This window comes from Cervus elaphus, chromosome 16 (assembly GCF_910594005.1).
Source record: "Cervus elaphus chromosome 16, mCerEla1.1, whole genome shotgun sequence".
Lineage (NCBI taxonomy): Eukaryota > Metazoa > Chordata > Mammalia > Artiodactyla > Cervidae > Cervus > Cervus elaphus.
The window spans coordinates 40,158,956-40,182,390 of NC_057830.1; the positions used below are offsets into that span (position 1 = coordinate 40,158,956).

The 23,435-nt window shown below is 49.7% G+C and overlaps 1 protein-coding gene across 1 annotated transcript in view; it reads left to right on the forward strand.

Annotated features, from left to right (window-relative positions):
- LOXL2 (lysyl oxidase like 2) overlaps positions 1-23,435 on the forward strand; it is a 110,165-nt gene that overhangs the window by 74,846 nt on the left and 11,884 nt on the right. Inside the window, exons 7-10 of the mRNA XM_043870655.1 lie at positions 1,103-1,254; positions 9,232-9,399; positions 11,378-11,543; positions 19,357-19,600. Of these exons, the coding sequence (XP_043726590.1) occupies positions 1,103-1,254; positions 9,232-9,399; positions 11,378-11,543; positions 19,357-19,600 (730 nt within the window). The remainder of the gene's footprint in view (positions 1-1,102; positions 1,255-9,231; positions 9,400-11,377; positions 11,544-19,356; positions 19,601-23,435) is intronic.

Sequence of the window (23,435 nt, forward strand, 5' to 3'; positions counted from 1 at the left end):
TTGGTGAGGTGAGTTGAGTTGAATGCTGGCAAGCTGGGAATTCCCTCTCCCCAGCAGCGGGGACTTCCCCCTTGCCATCCCAGTGCCTGCACGGAAAGCTTCCCACCTGCTCATTAGGGGTCCCTGTGGGTGTCTTCTGTCTGCCCCTGCAGCTCCACACTCCTCCTTGCCCATGTGGTTCAGGGGCCTGGGAGGCAGGTTTGGGTGTGGCCAGCAGGGAACACTGGGGGAGACTGGAGGTGGGGAGGAGCTGGGTCTTTATTCTCCCTGCGGGTCGCTGTGTCCCTTCACTGAGGGTAACGGCTCTTAACAGGTGACCTCCCCACAAAGCTCTTTTGTTCTCCTGGACCAGATATTAACATCCTCCCCTCATCCCTGGTGGCTCAGATGGTAAAGAATCTGCCTGCAATGTGGGAGACCTGGGTCCGATCCCTAATTTGGGAAGATCCCTGGAGAAGGGAGCAGCCACACACTCCAGTATTCTTGCCTGGAGTGTTCCATGGACACAAGAACCTGGTGGGCTACAGTCCACAGGGTCACAAAGAGTCAGACATGACTGAGTGACTGACACTTTTCTTTCCTGCAGGCCTGGGGGTGGTATTAGCCCACACAATGGACTATCCATTGCAATTTTGTGATTCCCTCATGCTTTGTTCATATCTTTATTTTTAAAATTCCTTTCTGTAACTCAGAGCATCCAATCTGAGAATGCCATCTCTTTCCTGCAGGGAGTCTGACTACCCTGTGAGAGTTGCCCCCTTAGGATTCATCAATACACAGAGTGTACAAGTTGAGAAGGGAACTTAGATGCCCTCTAGATCAGCTCCTCTATTTCAGTGAGAAAACCAACATTCAGAGAGGCTGAGTGCATTGGTCAAGGTCACATAAATTAGTAATAACCTTTGTTCTTGTGGGAGAAGTGACTCCCAAGACAACATTCTCTCCAGGTAGGAGAGGCCTGGGTCATTGAGCTCTTGTGGGAGGCAGTTGGGAGCATTCTGAGGATGGGAGAGGCATGTTCTTACTGTCTGGCACTTCCTTTCCCATTGTAGAAACTTTCTTGTGGAAGCTTTCATAGTGCATGTTCATTTTTCATTCCCAGGGATAGGACCCATCCACCTCAATGAAATCGAGTGCACGGGGAATGAGAAGTCCCTCATAGACTGCAAGTTCAATGCTGAGTCTCAGGGCTGCAATCATGAGGAAGATGCTGCTGTGAGATGTAACATCCCCGCCATGGGCTTCCAGAAAAAGGTGAGGAGCCTGGATGCCCAGAGGGGACTGTTATGTTTTGGTCGTTGAATCCGCAGAAAGGGTAGACCAGATGGTCTCAGGCTGAAGCTTGCCAACAGGTACTCTGATGATGAGCTCAGAAAGCTGCTGGGCTACATTGCTGTCACCTTCGGTGGCTGTCGCCTGGCTTTGGTGGAGGTGCCAGACGAAAAGACACATGGATAAGCTCCACTGTCCTCAGATGTTCGGGATCCTCTGTGTGTCTCGCCGTACTCTGTGGCCGGACATACAGTGTGATTGCAACTCAGTGCTTCCTGCGAAGGATTCAAGGACTGCAGCACCTGTGGTCCCCTTGGCAACGGCCCTTTCCAAGGACCCAGAGGAACCACAGCTGGTCTGTAAAGCACACAGATATAAGCACGATGTAGACAGGATTTGGGGACTGAAGACCGTACTTTGGTTTCCAGAGGGAAAGAAAAGGAAACCTTAACAGCGTTATATCTGATACACACCTCTCCCTTCCTGAGACAGGGTCTCTAAAAACCTGCATCATGTACCCTCATATGGGTGACTTTTCCCACAGGGATAACCAACATGATTTTGCTAGGAGATTTAGCCCATCCTCCAAAAAGCCCCAGTACATCCTATCTAATGCTCTGTGCTAAACCATGAATTTGGTCACCAGGCTGGCACATTGGAAGAGCTTCTTGAGGGCTTATTTTTTAAAATAAGCAAATGCAGACATGTTGGGGTACAGGACGGCTCTCTAGCCAGGCTCTGACACTTCTTCTTGACCTTGGCATCATCATGTCAAAGACACTACTGAACTGGTCAGCCACAGCAGCTTACTGCCCCATGGGGCTAAAAACGTGAACTCGACAGCTCTCCGCTGAGCCAAACATTTGCTTGTAAGTGAGCAGGGGTGTGGGCCACAGCCCCACAGCTGTGGGAAAGGCTTGCCATCTCTAATTGCTGAGCAGCATTCCAAAAGAGCCATAATAGAGCTCTAAAAGCTGGCGTGCCAAGAGTCCCCGTGCACTGGGGTACCATTTACTTCAGACAGATTGGACTTGGGTGGAATGGGGCTTTCAACCCAAATGAAAGCCATAGGCCAAAGAAAATGAGGTTTTCCACAAGGGCTTTATGGTGGGTGGAGCTGAGCCAGGCTGTGTGCCCAGTCATGCCAGTGGGGGCACCACACTCCTAGCACAAAACACCCTCATCCTTTCAGGGGCCCTGCAGGCTCTAGAAGGTGAGCCCTGTACTCAAGCCTGGGGTGTGGGAAAGCTTTATGCCTGAATCTGGCCATTTCTATCCCCTGGGAGGGCTTCCTTCCCCAGTAGTAAAAGATCCGCAGTGGTAAAGAATCTGCCTGCCAATGCAGGAGACATAGATTCGATCCCTGGGTAAGAAGATTCCCTGGAGGAAGAAATGGCAACCCACTCCAGTATTCTTGCCTGGAGAATCCCAGGGACAGAGGAGCCTGGCGGGCTACAGTCCATGGGGCCGCAAAGACTGGGAAGTCAGTTCATTCCTGTCATTCACTGGCTGATTCCTTAATTAGTCTCCCAGGTTTCCGTTTCCTCCTTGGAAAATAAGGAGGTGAGCGAGGAGACTCCTAGCTTGCCTTCCAACCCCCAGTTCTTTAAGAAATTGGCTTTTTATTGAATGACTAATAAATGAAACTCACAGACATGAAACTGGGAGGTGTCATCCAGCCAGCCACAGCCAAGCTGTGTTTCTTTCATTGCTGGGGAGACATGCCACGGTGGAGAGGCTCGGGGGGTGGCAGGTGGGTTTCCCAGGTGAGCTAGTCCACACTGGGTCCCCTGGCGGCCTTACTGACCTCCGATTCTCCTCTGAACTGTGGGCCTGGCACATCTGGGTGGCAGGACCACGCCCACGTGTGGAATGTGAGTTGGAGAGTGCCCATGCTTGCTTGCCTGTTAACACCTGGGTCCTGTTACCTCGCTTCCTACCTGCCACCTCCAAAAACAGGTGAAGGACTGGTGAACCACAACCTTATCAAAACACAGGGCTGCCTCACCATGCCCCACTGGCTGGAGGTAGGTGTTTTGTTTTCTCTATTCATGCTTCCTGCACGTCACTCCCTTCTTTCAAACCGCATACTGCTGCCACCAAGAACCACAGGAACAGGAAAAAAGAAATGCCTGGGATTGTTTTAAGAAATCTGGAGAAGGATGGACCTCCCCTGGCATCCTTGAGGGGTAATGAGGTGGAGAGGGTGTGGGCCAGAGGCTCCTGGCTGACCCCGAGCCCTTTTGGGGTTCCATGGATACTGGAACTTCGAGCCAGGCCACTTCTGAAATGGGGTGCCCAGGAGGGGAGCCCTGGGAATGGAGAGCTATGTATTGGGCTGAGTTTGAACTTCATGGCCAGCCTCTCTTGAAACCCCCAGTCTCCTCTAGGAAATGAGAAAAGGCCCCCAAAACATCTTGAGGTGCCTGGATTCTTCCAGGGGCGATGAAACCCTGCCCCCTGTTACAGAGGTTGCTCCAGGCCTGCTCAGCCTTGGCGGCATGGCCACAGCGTGAAGCTTTAGGAAATGTCTCAAGGAGACGCCCCAGCTCCCACTGAAGGCCTTATGTTTTCCTTGCCTCAGAGTCAGTGTACAGACACGTTCTTCAGCCAGAGCCTCTCAGACTCCCGTTGGCTCTAGAACCTAGGACAGGAGTACCTGGCCAAGCAACCTGGGCTGCACAGACAGTGGGGGACAAAGGACAGGGGCCCTCCCAAAGAGAGCCCTAGAGACAGGAGCCTTCATATTGAGACTCAGCATAAGTGAGTCTCATGTAAGACTCAAGTCTTCATTTTGAGACTCAAACTTGGGAGCCCCGCTGCCTGCTGGTAGCAGGAAAAAGTTTGGACTCAGAATTCTTCAGGCTCCCCAATCCGAATTTTTGCAGACTTTAGGGTAACAAAATGAAGTCTGTTTTTTTGGGGGGGAGATGCTAGGAGAGGGGCAGCAGAGGGAGCTAGCTGACCCCAGTGCAATCAATAAGGCAGGGCACAGTCCCTAGCAAAATAAAAAACAATAATAAACCAATTATCCATCAGCACCACCCACTGGCATTCTGAGTGAAGTGAAAGCTGCTCAGTCGTGTCCGACTCTTTGTGACCCCATGGACTGTCCATGGAATTCTCTAGGCCAGAATACTAGAGTGGGTAGCCTTTCCCTTCTCCAGGGGATCTTCCCAACCCAGGGATCGAACCCAGGTCTCCTGCATTGCAGGTGGATTCTTTACCACCTAAGCTATCAGGGACATTCTGAACTTCAGTGCTAACCTAGCCCCCAGCAGGGGTCCCTGCCTATGGCTTCCGGTGCCCCAGGGTGCAACCTCTATGCAGGCCTGCGGCTCCACCAGCCTTGGTGCTGGGACTCGGAAACCACGCGGAGGGGAAAGGGAGAGAATCTGGACTTCCCAAAGAGAGGGAAGGCTCCAGTCTCCCTAAATCAGGATGCAAGCTCATCCTGAGCCCATTAGGGGCTCAGCCTGTGGCCTAGAGCTGTGGTCACCATCACAGTCCCTACTGTCGTTTGTCCTGGACACAGTGGCCTCCAGGCCAAATCAGTCCAGGAGGCCAAAGACACAGGAGACCAGGCAGGTGGGAGGGTGTGTGTGTGTGAGGGGCTGGCACACCACTCCTTGCCACAGCTATAGATGCTTGGAGGCAACCCGAGATGGTTTCCACAAGGCACAAAATTAACTGCTTTAGTGATTCATGGAGAAGGGAATGGCAACCCACTCCAGTATTCTTGCCTGGAGAATTCCACGGACAGAGGAGCCTGGCAGGCTTTAGTCCATGAGGTCACAAACAGTCGGACACAACTGAGTGATTAACACTTTAGTGATTAAAGCTTTAGTATCCTAAGCCTCAGGACCCAGTCTGACTCCAGTGGACAATACAGTAAGTCCCCTACATACAAACCAGTTCTGTTCCCAGAGTGGGTTTGTAAGTTCAATTTGTTTGTAAGTCCAACAAAGTTAGCCTGGGTACCCAGGCTAGAGCAATTGGCTATTTATTAGTACTGTAGTGTAATTGGTTTATGATACTTTTCACACAAATAATACATAAAAAACAAACAAAAAAGAAAACATTTTTCTATGGCTGATTCATATCAATGTATGACAAAACCCACTGAAATATTGTGAAGTAATTAGCCTCCAACTAATAAAAAAAAAATAAATAGAAAAAAAAAAAAAGAAGTCAGAAAAAGAAAAAAAAAAGAAAACATTTTTACTCTTGTACAGTACCTTGAAAATACAGTAGTACAGTATGGCAGCTGGCATGCACGGGCACATTCGCATCCTTGAAAATCTGCAACTTGAAGGGGATTTACTTCCTATGTAGGGGATTTACTATAAAGGCCTCAGAACATGGGGCCCAAGCTTCAGGACCCCAACCTCCCAGCAGGAGGAGTTCTCTATCCTGACTGTAAGGCACCAATTTGGTCCTCTGTTCTGGCTCAGTGATTCCTACTTTGGGACAAAAGCACCCTTGAAGAAGCGGGCTTAGGTGGATGGTTTGGAGGTGGTCTAATATGGTAGTGAAGAGATGCTTACTCCATCTGAGACTCCCCTCATCTATGAAATGGGGATAACAGGGTACCACTGCCTCCTAGGGATGCTGTGAGGACTGAATGTCCATAAAGGGCTTGCATAGGGCGGGGGACATGGTAAGCACTCTGAGAGTTTGCCTGTGAATTTCCCAGCACTCCTCCTGTCTCACGCGTGCCTGCTAAATCAGTTCAGTCCTGTCTGACTCTTTGCAACCTCATAGCTGTAAACTGCCAGGCTCCTCTGTCAATGGGATTCTCCAGGCAAGAATACTGGAGTGGGTTGCCATTCTTTCCCCCAAGGGATCTTCCCAACCCAGGGATCAAACCCGTGTCTCCTGAGTCTCCCGCATTGCAGGCGGATACTTTACCACTGAGCCACCTGGGAAGCCCACTCCTGTCACACAGTAAAAGCCAAATAAATACTGGATGAATAAATGGATCTGGTGAATTACACACAATTCATTTCTGAGGAGATGCCAACATTACTGGCAGAGTTCAGTAAGCACATAAAGGATGAAATACAGGTATTCAATAGATCTCAAATGAGCAGAGGGGATGGCTTGAAGATACTTGGAGACATCCCAGTGGGTTGAAGGTACACCTCCCCAAGGACTGCTGGCCTTCCTGTGGATGTTGGAGCTGGCTGGCTTGCCTCCCATTGAGGCTCAGGCCTTTCTAGGACTTTCTCCATGGCTCTGCCTGCTTATTTGTTTTTACATAGATCCAGCTTCCCTGGTGGCTCAGCAATAAAGAATCTGCCTGCCAATGCAGAAGATGCGGGTTTAATCCCTGGGTTGGGAAGATCTCTTAGAGAAGGAAATGGCAACCCACTCTGGTTTTCTTGCCTGGGAAACCCCATGGACAAAGGAGCCTGGTGGGCTACAGTCCATGGGGTCACAAGCGTGACTAAACAACAACAACAAAGATATGTTAGTCACAGGTGATGTGCAATCCATAGCCAATGTCCAGCGCCTGGGCTGGGGTTTCCTCCAGCCCAGAGGCACTCAGGAAGACAAATGTCAGTCTTCTGAGGGCCAGCCCTCTTCCTACCTGCTCTGACCTCTTCTAGGTCCTCTGAAGAAAGGTTGCTTTCTGCTGGGACTCCCACCCTAATGACGATCATTGCTGTGGTGATGTCTGAGGTTTCTCCACATTCCCTGAGTGCCAGGCCCTGTTTGAGCATTTTACAGAAACCATATATGCTATTTATGCATCGGCTCAGCCCTGGTAGATAGATCTAAGGTCAGGACTGCCCTCGACTTGTCTGTTTGCCGGCTGACCCTCCCAGCCCCCAAGTCCATAGGAATTAAGACCTATGACTTAAGGGTTGTGCTGTTGCTAAGGACTGGCAAACAAACAGCTGAAGATTCCCGGAGTATTAAGTCTTATCTCAAAGGGACGAATTGTTAGAACCATAAAGGGAAGCAGGATAAGGTATTTGGATTAAGGACTGCATTTTCAGAGCCCTTCCCCCAAATTCCAGTCCTTAATCCGAATACCTTATCCTGCTTCCCTTTATGGGCTTGGGCCCATGTGTTGGTCCATGCTTTCATTCTGTAAGCCTGGTATTGTATTCATCCATTCCAAAAGGAGCTGTGGTGCGTACTTAACATCTGAGAGTTGCCGCCTTGGTTATTGATCCCCAGTGACCCGACCAACACAGCTCTGCTCTTTGGCTTTTATATATCATCAGAGAGGCAGCCGTTGATTTGTAAAATTATAAATTAGCTTAATCATAATTGTCAAGAATGCTAAGAAGGAGATGTCGAGAGAGACTGTAAGTGGGCACTGACCCCCATTGGAGAGAAGTGCCACGTCGGCTATAGAATTGGGAAGATGAGTGGGACCAGCCAAAAGCAAAGGGGCCTCTGTGTGTAACAGACTTCAGTGTGAAATGAGACTGTCTGTGTACCTTGGGCAGGAGAGTTAGGTCGCCATGGAAACTGAAAGGAGGCTGTGTGCCTGGAGGTAGGATAACAGGGAGCAGAGAGACATGTGAGGAGGGAAGTAGTGAAGCAAACCATGGACGTGTCCTAGGGGAGGAACGTGATCGGGTGTTTTTCAGAAGTGACTCTGGCTTCTGCAGGGAGAACAGGTCAGTGAAGGCAAGAGGAGAGGCAAGGGGAGGAGGGTGAGGAGGGCTGTAGGGACAAGTGTGAGTGGGAGGGACTTGGGGGATAAAATCCATGGAGGGAGATTCTGATGGGATGTAGGGCATCAGTTCCCAACCGTTTTGACACCAGGGACCAGTTTCACTGAAGACAGTTTTTCCACCAACCAGGATGGGTTGGTGGGGGAGGGATGGTTTCTGGATGATTCAAGTGCATTACCTCTATTGTGCACTTCATTTCATTATTATTACCTTGTGATATATAATGAAGTAATTATATACCTCACCATAATGCAGAATCAGTGGGAGCCCTAAACTTGTTTTCCTGAAACCAGACGGTCCATCTGGGGCTGATGGGAGAGCGATGGGGAGCAAATATAGATGTGAAGCTTTGCTTGCTCTCCCGCTGCTCATCTCCTGCTGGATGCCAGTTCCTAACAGGCAGGGGTGGAGGGGGTCGGTTGGGAGCTCCTGATGTAAGGGATAAGAAAGAGGGCGATGTTGACGCTCGCTCCTAGATTTCCGGCTTGTGTAACAGAATAGATTCAGGATCAGCAAACTATTGCTTGCAGTCCAAATCCATCCCTCTGCCTGTATTTGTAAATATGACTTCTTGGGCACACAGCTGTGCTCCCTTGTGTACACACTGTGGTCCCTGCATTCACCCTACATGGTTTGCTGCCCCCGGGGAGGGGGCAGTGCCTTTCATTGAAACAGAGAATGAGGGGGAGTCAAGCACAGGCTTAGGTGTAGAGAGAAAAAGAGGACCAGTTAGATTTGGGGTCTCCGAGGTGCCAGGTGGGACTGTCAAGTAAGAGTTCTTCTGGAAAGGACAGCAGAGGGTGTTGTGGGAAGAGATGCAATCAGGAGCTGGAACCCAGGTACAGGAGAGGGTGTGGGGAGGAGGAAATGGTCCCAGAAAGAGTTGGGGGATTCTACCATTTTAAGGCTCCTTATTGCACCTTTCCAAGTATCTGATCTGAGACCCACCCACCTGGTGGGCCCATGGGCAGCGGAAGCAGATTCTACTGTGAGGTCAGTGGGTCTATAGTGGGTCAGTGGGTCTCCCCAGCTGCATTGGCATCTAGGGTCCTCGGATGGCTGTGGGAGGGCAGGGGAGGGGCACCTAACGCAGAAGACCCTGCTGGGCACGATGCCCGGCACACAGCAGGTGCTCAGTGATGCCGGGGTTCTGTGTCGCAGGAGGACCCCCTGCCTTGGGGAGATTGAGACTGAAGGCAGTTCCATAGTGGGGCATCAACCTGCCTTCCCCTCCCAGTGACCATGCCTTCCTTTCCCTCCACAGCTGCGCCTGAACGGGGGCCGAAACCCCTACGAGGGCCGAGTGGAGGTGCTGGTGGAGAGGAACGGGTCCCTCGTGTGGGGCATGGTGTGCGGCGAGAACTGGGGCATTGTGGAGGCCATGGTCGTCTGCCGGCAGCTAGGCCTGGGGTTTGCCAGCAATGCCTTCCAGGTGAGAAGCCCCCACCCTCACCCCTCCGGGCAGGGCCTTGAACCCTGCATCCAGTCCAATCCTGCCTATCTCTCGTCAGCCCCCACCTTCTGTGACTCCCAGGAGGTAGAGAGCCATGGACTTGGAGGAAAAACCTCATCCTGTCCTCCAGTGCTCTGCCCCCTGCAGCCCCGAGTCCTTGCGTGGGTCACGCGCTCTCTGCACTCTGGTTTCAGGTCTCAGCTCTGTGCACTGGGCTTGGCCATGCCAGGGACTCATTCTGGGGTGTCCCGACCTGCCTTTTGCAGGGGGAAGCCACTCAGTCCTATGGGGGGGCATGTGGAGACCACCCAACCCAGCACCCCAGACGCCTTAGCTCGGTGGTCCTCAGCCTTTCTGGCATCAGAGAATGGTTTTGTGGAAGACAGCTTTTCCACAGACAGGGACGGGGCGGGGTGGATGCTTCAGGCAGTAATGTGAGTGATGGAGAGCAATGGGGAGAGGCAGATGAAGCTTCGCTTACTCACCCGTCACTCATCACTCACCTCCTGCTGAGTGGCCCAGTTCCTAAGAGGTCTCAGACCAGTACCAGGGGGCTGGGGACCCCTGTCTTAGCCCGCTCCCTTGCCGGCCCCTCTTCCCACAACATGCTTCCTCGCTGTGTCCACATCCATGCATCCTCTCCTTGGTTGGCTGGCGGGTCCCCAGGCCTTGTTTCAGGACCCTTTCAGAGCCGCTGCACCTCCTCCTGCCACCAGCTCAGGAGGGACTCAGCCAAGGGCAGCTAGGCTCCCACTCCATCCGAAAGGAACAGAAGAAAGACAAGCAGTGCTTTGGATTAAAAAATCATTGCCCTCTGGACCCCATCCTGGGATGGAACATTGTCAGAAAGAGGCCAGGGGCAAGAGGAGTGGGAGCCAGGAGGCCGGAGGTCACTTCCCAGTTGGACCCCCACCAGCTGGCTACATAATGACTTGCCACCTTTCCCAGCCTCTCTGAACATGGAATAAATAGTCCCAGGTCCTCAGTATCCAGGCTCTATAAACACCTTTCTTAAGGTTCTCCCAGAACAGGAAAATGTCCAGAGCACCCCCCCATCTCACTTTGCTAACCCCGACTTCAGCCCCTGTGCCCTGGGTGGCTGCTTGAGGAAGGGGTTTCTTAGTAGCGACATGGGAGAACTCAGCCAGGCAGCCTTGTGGCAACTCCCCAAACCATCCAGAAGGAAGGGGCAGGCCTCTGGTACCCAGGGCCCTCTGGAAGCCTGACTTTGCACAGCCACATCATGTGTCTGCTGATCCTGCTTATGACCAGCCAAGGCACTCACTGGTTCTCCATGGAGTGTAGAAGAACAGTGCTCATTGCAACAGAGTGGCCATCCAGCTAATTTTGTTCCCTGTCAGCTCTTTCCTAAGACACCTGATTCTCACAGCGGAGGCTGTGAGATGGGCCTACCCTTGACCTCAGTGTCCTGATTGCAAGCTTTATCCCTTCCCAAGGCCCCAGTTTTCTCTCTAGAGGGTGAGGGGTGTGTAGGTTCTCTAGAAAAACAGAACCAATGAGATGTATGAAGATGGAGCTGTTGACAAATGTGACTAGATTTCTTCTCTCCGCCAATCCTGATCAGTTGGTGGTGTCTCCCTGGAGCACAGTGTTGAGAAGGATTCTGGGAGCACAGTCAGGCTTAGAGGAGAGTGCTGTGATAGATTAGTAATGTCTGCCCAGGGCTCGGGAGGAGGGGGCAGGCAGTACCCCTCACACACTCTCAGCTGTGCTTTCCAAAAGGGGAGAGGGGCAGAATCCAAGTGCGGGCGGTGGGCCCCATCTGTGCTGCCACCAACAAACTGCATGACTTGGGTCACTGTGTCTTGGCTGTCTCCATCTGAAAAATGGGATCATAAAGCCTTGGGGGTTTTGGTGAGGCTGAAATTTGATCGAATGTGGGAAAGTGACAATTCAAGGTGATGTGCTGGCTATTTGTTGTTGTTGGTTCACGCAGGAGACCTGGTACTGGCATGGAAATATCAACGCCAACAAGGTGGTCATGAGCGGTGTGAAGTGCTCGGGAACGGAGCTGTCCCTGGCGCACTGCCGGCACGATGGGGAGGACGTGGCCTGCCCTGAGGGAGGAGCGCGGTACGGGGCTGGAGTCGCCTGCTCGGAAAGTGAGAGCTCCTTTTCTCAGCTTAATAATTTATTTATATTTTTAATGTAACATTTATCAAAAGTCACTGTCCTGCCAGGCTCCAGGAGGGGCACAGAGTCTTACTGGACTTACATTGTACAGAGTCTTCCCTGCAAGGCTCTGCTTGGGGTTTCTGCTATGAGCCGAGCAAAATGGAGAGCAGGGATGGATTCTTGTTAAGTGAGAAGAATCAGGGGCAAGAGGAACTACCCCCATAGGCACCCCTGGAATCTTGCCTGATAATAGTGGAGAAGGCTAGAAGGAGGAGTTGGGAGTCTGGGAGCCTTCGGTTCAAAGGCAGGGTCACTGTAGATTATTTAAGTGGCCTTAGGAGAATTAAGTGACTAAGAACTTGGTCTCCTGGGAGCTGGCTTCTGGGTTAGCAGTGAAACACACACTGCTTGGTGGGTCAGCTTCCTTCCTTCTGCCCTGCCCCACAGATCATTTCCTGGGACTTCCCTGGAGATCCAATGGTTAAGACTCTGCGCTTCCAATGCAGGGGATATAGGTTCAATCCCTGGTCAGGAAACTAAGATCCCACATGTTGTGTGACATGGTCAAAAAAAAAAGGACATAGACATAGATCATTTTTTGTTGTCACACACACAGGGTGATTTAACCTCCTAGTGACTCCCTGGGAATCCTAGAGAGCTTGACAATATAGAAGGGAACCCCCACCCCCACCTCCATCCCCACCCTGGCCAGAATTCAGAATGGCCATCTCAGTAGCTTCCCTTCCAAGCTGAAAGGACCAGCTGACAGCCTTGTGGGTGTGTTATTCTCTGGATCCCACCCTCCTTACCTTATCAAAGGATTTCCTTGTGGACTAGGGAGGTGGGAGAGGCCCTGAGCCTGGCCAAAGGACTCCAGACCATGTATTGCCTGCCGTTTACTAGCTGATCTTGGCAAAGTTAGTTCACTGCTATGATCCACAGTCTTTGTTGTTTTTCCTAGAGACTGGAAATTACATGTGACAACTTTGACACATGCAAGTGCTTAAGAAACAGCGATGCCCTGTCGTTTACCATCATGGAGAACTAGGGAGATTAAACTTGAACTCAGTCACTTCTCCCCTTTTAGACCCATTCAGCACTTCATAACCCTTGTAAAGCAGGACTGTCAACCCCAGCGTGAGCTTCTCTGGGGAGACATTATAAATTGTTGCATCCTTTCTGCGAGGAAAAAGTGAGAGTACCACCCTTACCAGACCCTCAGGCAGAGAGATGTGGTCTCATCCTCATCAGGAGTCTTTTCTCAGCTTAATAATTTATTTATATTTTTAATATACCATTTATCAAAAAAGAAACTCAGATAATATAAGCCTAAATAAAATTCAAGGTAGCATAAGATAAAAGCAGATTTTAAAAAAAGTAGGGAGACTTCTCTGATGGTCCAGTGGCTAAGACTCCATGCACCCAATGCTAGTATCCTGCGTTTGATCCCTGGTCAGGAAACTAGATGCTACATGCTGCAGCTGAAGATTCTGCATGCTGCAACTAAGACCTGGTACAGCCAAATAAATAAATATTTAAAATAATATATATATATATAATTTTTAAAAAGTAGGTATTGGCAAAATGAGAGTGGCTCAAACTGGAACTGATAGAGATTAATAAAAATTTATATATTATAGAGACCTATACATTTACTGGGCTTCCCTGGTGGTGCTAGTGATAAAAAAGAAAAAAACCTGCCTTTCAGTGCAGAACATGTAAAAGACGTGTTCAATCACTGGACTGGGAAGATTCCATGGAGGAGGGCACAGCGATTCACTCCAGTATTCTTGCCGGGAGAATCCCATGGACAGAGGAGCCTGGCGGGCTGCAGTCCGTGGGGTCACGCAGAATTGGACACACCAAAGCAACTTAGCCTAGCACATACATTTACTGTCATAGAGTCATATACATCATCATTGTACAGTGAGCTTCCTACCAGCCAGAGGAAAGAGAGAAACGTGGTCTTTAATATAATTCACAGTATGCCTGGGCTTCCCTCATAACTCAGTTGGTAAATCATCTGCCTGCAATGCAGGAGACCCAGGTTCAATTCCTGGGTCGGGAAGATCCCCTGGAGAAGGAAATGGCAACCCACTCCAGTATTCTTGCCTGGAGAATCCCATGGACAGAGGAGCCTGACAGGCTTCAGTCCACAGGATCGCAAGAATAGGACACGACTTAGCAACTAAACCACCACCACCACCATGCATGAGGTAGAAACAAACCCAAGAGTCAAGAGAAGCCTACTGTCCTAGATACTGAGGTCAAAGGGGAATTTTTCATTATGAGGACCAAGAATTATGAGACCAACAGGGCCCTCCACATGCTCACGGCAGACCAAAAATTACCTTCATGGGGCTATTGCTCAAAGAACCCCTCTGCTTGTGCTGAAGGCATCAGTCAGAGTCTGCAGGGGGAGGAAGAGCCACTGGGGCCAGGAATGCTGACCTGGCTTCATACTTTATTCAGAAAGAGAAAATACATTCTTCTAGCAACCTTCTGCTTGCTTAGTGGCTCAGACAGTAAAGAATCTGCCTGCAATGCAGGAGACCCAGGTTTGATCCCTGCGTTGGGAAGATCCTCTGGAGGAGGGGATGGCAACCCACTCCAGTATTCTTGCCTGGAAAACCCCATGGACAGAGACGCCTGGTGGGTTACAGGCCATAGGGTCGCACAGAGTGGGGGATGCTTTGGGTATTAGGGAGGTCAAGATCTCGTTCATGGCAGGTGTGTGTTTTGTTTTTTTTTTTTTAGGGTAAGCCTTTTTTTTTTTTTTTAATGTGGAACATTTTTAAAGTCTTTATCACATTTGTTACAGTGTTGCTTGTTTCATGTTTCAGATTTTTGGCCCGAAGGCATGTGGGATCTTAGCTCCCCAGGCAGGGATCAAACCTGCATCCTCTGCATTGGGAGGCAGTCTTAACCACCAGACCAGAGAAGTCCCTCGGGTGAACTCTTGAACAAACTAAAATCTTCCATGGCTAGATACAGGTGGTAAAACAAAGGCTGGCCTAATCTAGTACCCTAAGTGAAATTGCTCAGTCATGTCTGACTCTTTGCAGACCCCATGGACTATAGCCTACCAGGCTCCTCTGTCCGTGGGATTTTCCAGGCAAGGGTACTGGAGTGGGTTGCCATTTCCTTCTCCACATGGCAGGTGTTGAGAATGGGCTACCAGCTAAGTCAGACCATGTTACCTTGAGACTCCTGAGATGGTGATAGGGCTGGCCTCCTCCCAGAAAGAAGAGAGCCTGATGGAGACCCCATTGACCAGTGCAGAGGGAGGCAAAGGGATTGTCCATTGAGTACTGACTAGTGGACAGATCATGAAAAGAGGCCACAACACCCTCATTAAACTGTGCGCTCAACACTCAGCATCAGCAGTCGTGCATCCTGAAAACCTACTGGGCTCCACAGACAGCCTGGGAGGGGACCCAGGCCGGGCAGAATTGCTCCAGGCAGTGGTGAACAGGAGAGAAGCAAAGGTCACAGAGGACACTCACCTCAGAAATTTGCAAGCATCAGAAAATAAAAGGTGGATGGGTCTTAGGTTTGAAGATTTGTTTGCTTGTTTTGAGATTTTTTTTTTTTTTGATGTGCATCATTTTTTATAAGTCTTTATTAATTTTGCTACAATATTGCTTTTGTTTTATGTTTTTTTTGTTTTTTGTTTTTGTTTTTGGCTGCGAGGCATGTGGGGTCTTTGGGTCTTTGTTCCTCAACCAAGGATCGAACCCACATCCCCTGCATCGGAAGGCAAGGTCTTAGCCACTGGACCACCAGGGAATTCTCTGGGTCTTGTCATTAATGATTCGTATACTACATTCCTGTGAATTTAGGTACACTAGAAATGTTCAGTAGAATCTCACTTTTAAAGAGAGACACAGTTAATCCTTTGGTAAAGAAGTTAATCCTTCTAATATAACTGTTTACTAAACATAGATTGTAACCACTGGTGATTTTTTTTTTAACACCTGCTATGTACGTTGTGCTAATTGACTAAGTCAAGCTAGTTTTAAAAGAGGTACCTGAGTGAAAACTCTCCGTGGAGCAACAGTCCAAGGGGAAACTGGTAGAACTGGGTATATATCAGAGCCTTGAAGGTATGCAACCTGCCCCCCAGCAGTTTATAGAAATATATTCTAAAGAAACAATTAAAGTTACACACAGAGATTTACTACAGGATGTTTATCACCGCTTTATCTTTAACTGTGATAAGTTCCAAGCAACCCATGTATCTAAAAGTAAGGGTTAGAAAAAATAAGTAAATAAATAAAAGTAAGGGTTAGGACTTTCCTGGTGGTCCAGGCAGTTAAGAATGTGCCTGCCAATGCAGGGGACATGGGTTCAGTCCCTGTTCCAGAAAGACCCCACGTGCCACCAGACCACTAAGCCCTCTCGCCTAGAGCCCATTCTCTGCAACTGGAGAAGCCACTTTAGTGAGCAGCCTGACACCCGCACCTAGAGAGTAGACCCCACTCTCCGCAGCTAGAGAAAGCCCTACACGGCAACAAGGACACATGCAGTCAAAAATTAAGAAGTAATATTAATTAATTAGTTTAAAAATAAATAAATAAAGTATAGGTTAGGGTTATGAATTAAATATTGTAATGGATATTTATTAACAAGTGAATATGTCAAGATTTGTTTTAAGAGAGGCAGCATTAACAGACTAATACAATATAAGTAGTATTGTATGTAATACAAATCTTCATACAGTATTACACATGGTAGGAAATACATTTGTAATTCCCAAAAGAATCACACCAAAGTATTAAGAGTGTTCTCTCTCTGGGTAGCATGATTTCATTGTTAGAAGTTGGAAGTGTTAGTCACTGTCGTGTCCGACTCTTTGCGACCTCATGGACTGTAGCCTGCCAGGCTCCTCTGCCCATGGCATTCTGCCGGCAAGAATAATGCAGTGGGTTGCCACTCCCTTCTCCAGGGGATCTTCACAACCCAAGGATTGAAACCTGGTCTCCTGCATTGCAGGCAGATTCTTTACCATCTGAGCTACCAGGGAAGCCCCTATTCATTGTTATTGTCTGCTTTTTATTATGGAAAATCTCAAGCCACTCTAAAGAAGATTCAGTTCAGTTCAGTGCAATCCCTCGGTGTCTGACTCTTTGTGACCCTTTGGACTGCAGCACTCCAGGCCTCCCTGTCCATCACCAACTCCCAGAGTTTACTCAAATTCATGTCTATCGAGTCAGTCATGCCATCCAACCATCTCATCCTCTGTCGTCCCCTTCTCCTCCTGCCCTCAATCTTTCCCTGCATCAGGGTCTTTTCCAATGAGCCAGCTCTTCGCAATAGTTGACCAAAGTATTAGAGTTTCAGCTTCAACATCAGTTCTTCCAATGAACACCCAGGACTGATCTCCTTTAGGATGGACTGGTTGGATCTCCTTGCAGTCCAAGGGACTCTCAAGAGTCTTCTCCAACACCACAGTTCAAAAGCATCAATTCTTTGGCGCTCAGCTTTCTTCACAGTCCAACTCTCACATCCATACATGACCACTGGAATAACCATAGCCTTGACTAGACAGACCTTTGTTGGCAAAGTAATGTCCCTGCTTTTTAATATGCTGTCTAGTTTGGTCATAGCTTTTCTTCCAAGGAGCAAGCGTCTTTTAATTTCATGACTGCAGTCACCATCTGCAGTGATTTTGCAGCCCCAAAAAATAAAGTCTGTCACTGTTTTCATTGTTTCCCCATTTATTTGCCATGAAGTGATGGGACCGGATGCCGTGATCTTAGTTTTCTGAATGTTGAGCTTTAAGCCAACTTTTTCACTCTCCTCTTTTACTTTCACCAAGAAGCACTTTAGCACTTTCTGCCATAAGGGTGGTGTCATCTGCATATCTGAGGTTATTCTCCTGGCAATCTTGATTCCAGCTTGTGCTTCATCCAGCCCAGCGTTTCTCATGATGTACTCTGCATAGAAGTTAAATAAGCAGGGTGACAATATACAGTCTTGACAGACTCCTTTCCTGATTTGGAACCAGTCTGCTATTCCATGTCCAGTTCTAACTGTTGCTTCCTGACCTGCATATAGATCTCTCAAGAGGCAGGTCAGGTGGTCTGGTATTCCCATCTCTTTCAGAATTTTCCACAGTTTCTTGTGATCCACACAGTCAAAGGCTTTGGCATAGTCAATAAAGCAGAAATAGATGTTTTTCTGGAACTCTCTTGCTTTTTCAATGATCCAGCAGATGTTGGCAATTTGATCTCTGGTTCCTCTGCCTTTTCTAAAACCAGCTTGAACATCTGGCAGTTCATGGTTCACGTATTGCTGAAGCCTGGCTTGGAGAATTTTGAGCATTACTTTACTAGCGTGTGAGATGAGTGCAACTGTGTGGTAGTTTGCGCATTCTTTGGGATTGCCTTTCTTAGGGATTGGAATGAAAACTGACCTCTTCCAGTCCTGTGGCCACTGCTGAGTTTTCCAAATTTGCTGACATATTGAGTGCAGCACTTTCACAGCATCATCTTCCAGGATTTGAAATAGCTCAACTGGAATTCCATCACCTCCACTAGATTTGTTCGTAGTGATGCTTCCTAAGGCCCACTTGACTTCACATTCCTGGATGTCTGGCTCTGGGTGAGTGATCACACCATCATGATTATCTGGGTCATGAAGATCTCTTTTGTACAGTTCTTCTGTGTATTCTTGCCACCTCTTCTTAATATCTTCTGCTCTGTTAGGTCCATACCATTTCTGTCCTTTATTGAGCCCATCTTTGCATGAAATGTTCCCTTGGTATCTCTAATTTTCTTGAAGAGATCTCTAGTCTTTCCCATTCTGTTGTTTTCCTCTATTTGTTTGCACTGATCACTGAGGAAGGCTTTCTTATCTCTCCTTGCTATTCTTTGGAACTCTGCATTCATATGGGTATATCTTTCCTTTTCTCCTTTGCTTTTGGCTTCTCTTCTTTTCACAGCTATTTGTAAGGCCTCCTCAGACAGCCAGTTTTCTTTTCCAAGGGGATGGTCTTGCTCCCTGTCTCCTGTACAATGTCAAGAACCTCCGTCCATAGTTCATCAGGCACTCTATCTATCTGATCTAGTCCCTTAAATCTATTTCTCACTTCCACTGTATAATCGTTAGGGATTTGATTTAGGTCATACCTGAATGTCTAGTGGTTTTCCCTACTTTCTTCAATTTAAGTCTGAATTTGGCAATAAGTTCATGATCTGAGCCACAGTCAGCTCCTGGTCTTGTTTTTGCTGACTGTATAGAACTTCTCCATCTTTGGCTGCAAAGAATATAATCAATCTGATTTCAGTGTTGACCATCTGGTGATGTCCATATGTAGACTCTTCTCTTGTGTTGTTAGAAGAGGGTGTTTGCTATGACCAGTACATTCCCTTGGCAAAATTCTATTAGCCTTTGCCCTGCTTCATTCTGTACTCCAAGGCCAAATTTGCCTCTTACTCCAGGAGATTATTCTAAAGGAGATAGAATCATATTAATATGATGAAGCCTCATGGACCCATTACCCAGATTGCACTGCTTGAAGTATTTTGCAGACATGACAGGGAGTCGCACATGACTGAGCCGCCAAGCCTGTACGCACACACCGAGGTCCGCAGAGGTGTGCAGAGGGCTCTCAGAGAAGGGGGACGGGGTTGGGGGCTGTCATCCCTGACCCGGACAGGGGAGACCACGAGAGCCAGTTCCAGACGCTCAGTGGGGAGGCAGGCCGGCCACTGCTCGGGAATCAGAGGAAACCTAGGTGGGAAGGGGCGTGGGGTCTCCGGCCTGCTCTGAACCCTGTGTCTGCCCTGCTCCCAGCCGCCCCTGACCTGGTCCTCAACGCAGAGATCGTGCAGCAGAGCACCTACCTGGAGGACCGGCCCATGTTCATGCTGCAGTGCGCCATGGAGGAGAACTGCCTCTCGGCCTCGGCCGCCCAGACCAACCCCACCACGGGCTACCGGCGGCTCCTGCGCTTCTCCTCCCAGATCCACAACAATGGCCAGTCCGACTTCCGACCCAAGAATGGGCGCCATGCCTGGATCTGGCATGACTGCCACAGGTGAGCCGTCCCTCCCTGCCCCAGCCCGCCAACCCACGGGGGTCCAGATGGGACCCAGACTCACAGGGCCACTTAGACACAGCCGAGCGGCCACATGGTCCTGGGGGCAGGGCTCCCCCTAGCTGGAGGGCTCCTTTACCTTTGCAGACCGCGTTCTCCCCTCCCAGAGGCCCTGGCCCACCTCACCCTCTCCAAGCCTGCTCTCTTGCCCCTGACACCTCGAGCGTTCAGAAACAAACTTCATTCTGGGAACCAGTGCCCCGCCATTGACCTTCAGTCGATGGTTTCAGTGTGTTCTCAGCACATTTGTGCTCTGCAGGGAGCTTGGGGTGCTGCAGGTGTTGGGTGCTGAGCTCATGTAGAAATATATTTTCTTCTAGTCTATTCTACTTTATTTTGGGCTGCACTGGGTCTGCATTGTGGTGCCCAGGCTTCTCTCTAGACGGCATGCCGTCTCTCTGCTTGTGGCATATGGGTATGTACCAGTATGCTATACATGCTGAACATCTCTAGGAAGATGGTGAGTGTGGAGACACAAGTTCTTGGCCCAGGAGTCATGAGACCTGGTCTCTAGACCCAGCCATGCCTCTAACCAGCTGCGTGATGTCAGGCCTTCTGGGCCATGTGAGCCGGAGCCTCCGCTGTCCTTTCCCGCCCTCAGTCTGTGGCTCTGTCCCCAGTGCCATATGAATTCCTGCACCAGAGCAGAGCAGAGCCCCAGACTGGCCCACGCCGGAGCCAACAGAAGCCTTGCCGTTCATCCCCCTGTGCTCACCAGCCTCCTCCTTTTTGTTCCTTTGCTTGATTCCCACCCTAACCCAGAACCCTCTGTCTGCTGCTGCTGGCTCTCATTTTCCTGCTCAGACCTGAGCTGGGCGGGTAGAGGGAACAGAGTGAGCAATTTTGAAAACGAAGAGAGGAGAGAAAAAAAAAACGAAGAGAGGGAGGCCCCTGCCATTCAACACGGCAGCCACCTCCCCACCCCTCCCCCGAGGGACCACAGACTTGGGCCTGGTGGGAGTGCAGGGTGTCCGTGCTCAGAATCCCATCCCTACAAGAGTTTTGCACCACATCCCCTAGAGGGCTGGCAGCATCTGCAGTCAGTGCCAAATCCGGGGCCCATGGGAGAGTGACAATTGTGTAAGAATCTGCGTGTTAACAGGTCCCCAAGGGATTGTGTGCCATCAGCCTGAGAGGCCCCAGTCTGGCTGACCTCTAGGTGTCCTTCCAGCTCTCAAGTGTGATGATCACTGTTAGGGACACAAAAGCTGAAGTTGGTAGAAAAAGGTACCAGGCAGAGTACCCTCCTTCTTCTGAGTCAGGAAGCCGAGGCTCTGCATTCGCATGACTTGTCCAGGATGAAGTTGGGGAACGGGGGTGCTGACTGGGGCCACCTGACCCCCAGTATGTGTCCTTCCTGGTACCTCCCGCAGTCTTCAGAAGGGCTTCCCCGGTGGCTCAGACAGTATAAAAAATCCGCCTGTGATGCAGGAGACCTGGGTTCCATTCCTGGGTCGGGAAGGTCCCCTGGAGACGGGAATGGCAACCCACTCCAGTGTCCTTGTCTGGAGAGTCCCATGCACAGAGGAGCCTGGTGGGCTACAGCCCATGGGGTCGCAAAGAGTCAGACACGACTGAGCGACTCACCCTTTTCTGTCTTTCCCCTAGTCTTCATCACAAATCTGTTGGGCTGCTTTTTCATGTCATAATCCATGGCCTAGTCACATTTGAAACTGTTTAGGGAAAGAGTTGTTCAATCCATTTCAAAAGAAAGGACAATTTGAACTTCCCTCGTAGCCCAGTGGTGAAGACTTCACCTTCCATTGCAGGGGGTTGCAGGTTCAATCCCTGGTCAGGGAGCTAAGACCCTAGATGCTTCATGGCCAGAAAACCAAAACATAAAACAGAAGCATTATTGTAGCAGATTTAATAACCTGGTCAAAAATGGTCCATATCAAAAAAAAAAAAGAAAGGACTATGCTAGAACTCAGGGGTGCTAATGTTCCTTTATGTAGTTGACCCTTGAACAACACGGATTTGAAATGCATGGGTCCATTTATACATGGATTTTTTTTTTCCAGTTAACATAGTACCTCTACATATTTCATCTTATAGCTTTTAAATTGACTCAGTGTGGGGAAAAGTTTGTGTTTGATTAGAGATCACAATACGTGGAATCAAGAGAATTAGGGCTGCTCGTGTCCCGATTCTATCCAAGCAGTTTCAGTTTCCTGCCCTTGGGTGAGTCATTTCTGAACTCTTTTGTTTCTGAGGCTGAGATAGCAGTTCTTGGATTTTCAACTGCGCAGAGGTCAGTGCCCCTAACCTCTGCATGGTTCAAAGGTCAACTGCAATTACTTTTGGTATGTCCTGAAAGTCCTCATTAGCCAAAGAAGTTTGGGTCTTAATATAGAAGCATGAGGTCTTCTGCAGGGAGGGAGTCAGAGAGTAAAATTAAAGCCCTGACATATGGGTGCCTGATTTCCTTCCGAGAATACATGGCGGAAGCGCTGCCCTTTGGGTCTATAAGTAGAAGGTAATTGTGTCTCTGCCGCATATATGCTGCTCCACCCAGACATCACACGGTAGGGCTCTCCCTGTGACATAGGCTTGCTCTCCAAGGAATGGTTTCTTCTCTAAGAATACACATGGCGACCTCATGGAAGTGTTTCTTCTGATCTGGAGCTCCAAGCCACCCTGACCTCCCCGCCCCAAACCCTGCTTTTCCTGTGTTCTATTTCCTTTCTCTGTTTACAGATGTTGCAATCAATGGTTTGGAAGGAATGGGTGGGAAAGATCATACTGGCTAAGCGTACGTCCCTTCAGCCTTGCCCTCCTGGACTGTGGCTGAGAACCTCTGACCACAAGACCCCAGGGAGTGTAAGAAATTCCCCACTGCTGGCCTCCAGAGCTGCGGGGGAGCTTCTCCAGGCCCTGTGGGAGGACCTTCAACAGGACTCCTGGCCCTGAACCTCTCTGTTGAGTCCCTTTGGGAGCATGATGAGAGCTGACCCATCCTCCACTCAAAAAAATTATTTCTGGATTTTACACCCAGTTTCAGCAGATTTACAGATGCTGAAGCCCATCTGTGAAGTCAAAGTTGAGAACTCTGGCCCAAGTTAGCCTGAATCTGCAAAGTGGTCATTCCCAATTTAGCTGATGCTACGATGAGGAACAGAGGTATAGTCTTTGAAAGTGCTAAGATGAAACACCATGGGGGCTTCCAGGTGGCAAAGCCGTAAAGAACCCGCCTGCCAGTGCAGGAAATGCAGGAGATGTGGGCTTGATCCCTGGGTCAGGAAGATCCCTTGGAGAAGGAAATGGCAACCCACTCCAGTGTTCTTGCCTGGAGATCCCATGGACAGAGGAGCCTGGCGGGCTGCAGTTCATGGGGTCACAGAGAGTTGACCACAACGTAGCCACTCAGCATGCGCACACACAAGGTGAAGCACCGAGGCTGAGCCCTCTGAGCCTCCTCATGCACCAGCCTAAAGGGCGATGCCCCAAGCCATTCTCTCCCATCAACATGGGCCTTGACTGATGATCCTGATGGGGGTCCACTGCCTGCTTCTTGCGCCCCAGGTGTCGGGGGCACCTGATGGCACATGATGTCACAGGGCAGCCTTGCTGCTCCTGGTTCTCACTCCCCGCTGGGTCCCAGGGTGCAGCATCCTGCCTTGTCCCCTACCTCAGGCAAGCCCTGGAGGGGAGCTGGGAGCTGGAGATGCAGGGAGATGGATAGCCAACACAGGTGCCAGCCCCTCTGATCAGGGGTGGCTGGGCTGAAAAAGGCAGGACTTTCGTTCATTCTACCCCACCCCGACCATGTGCAGAG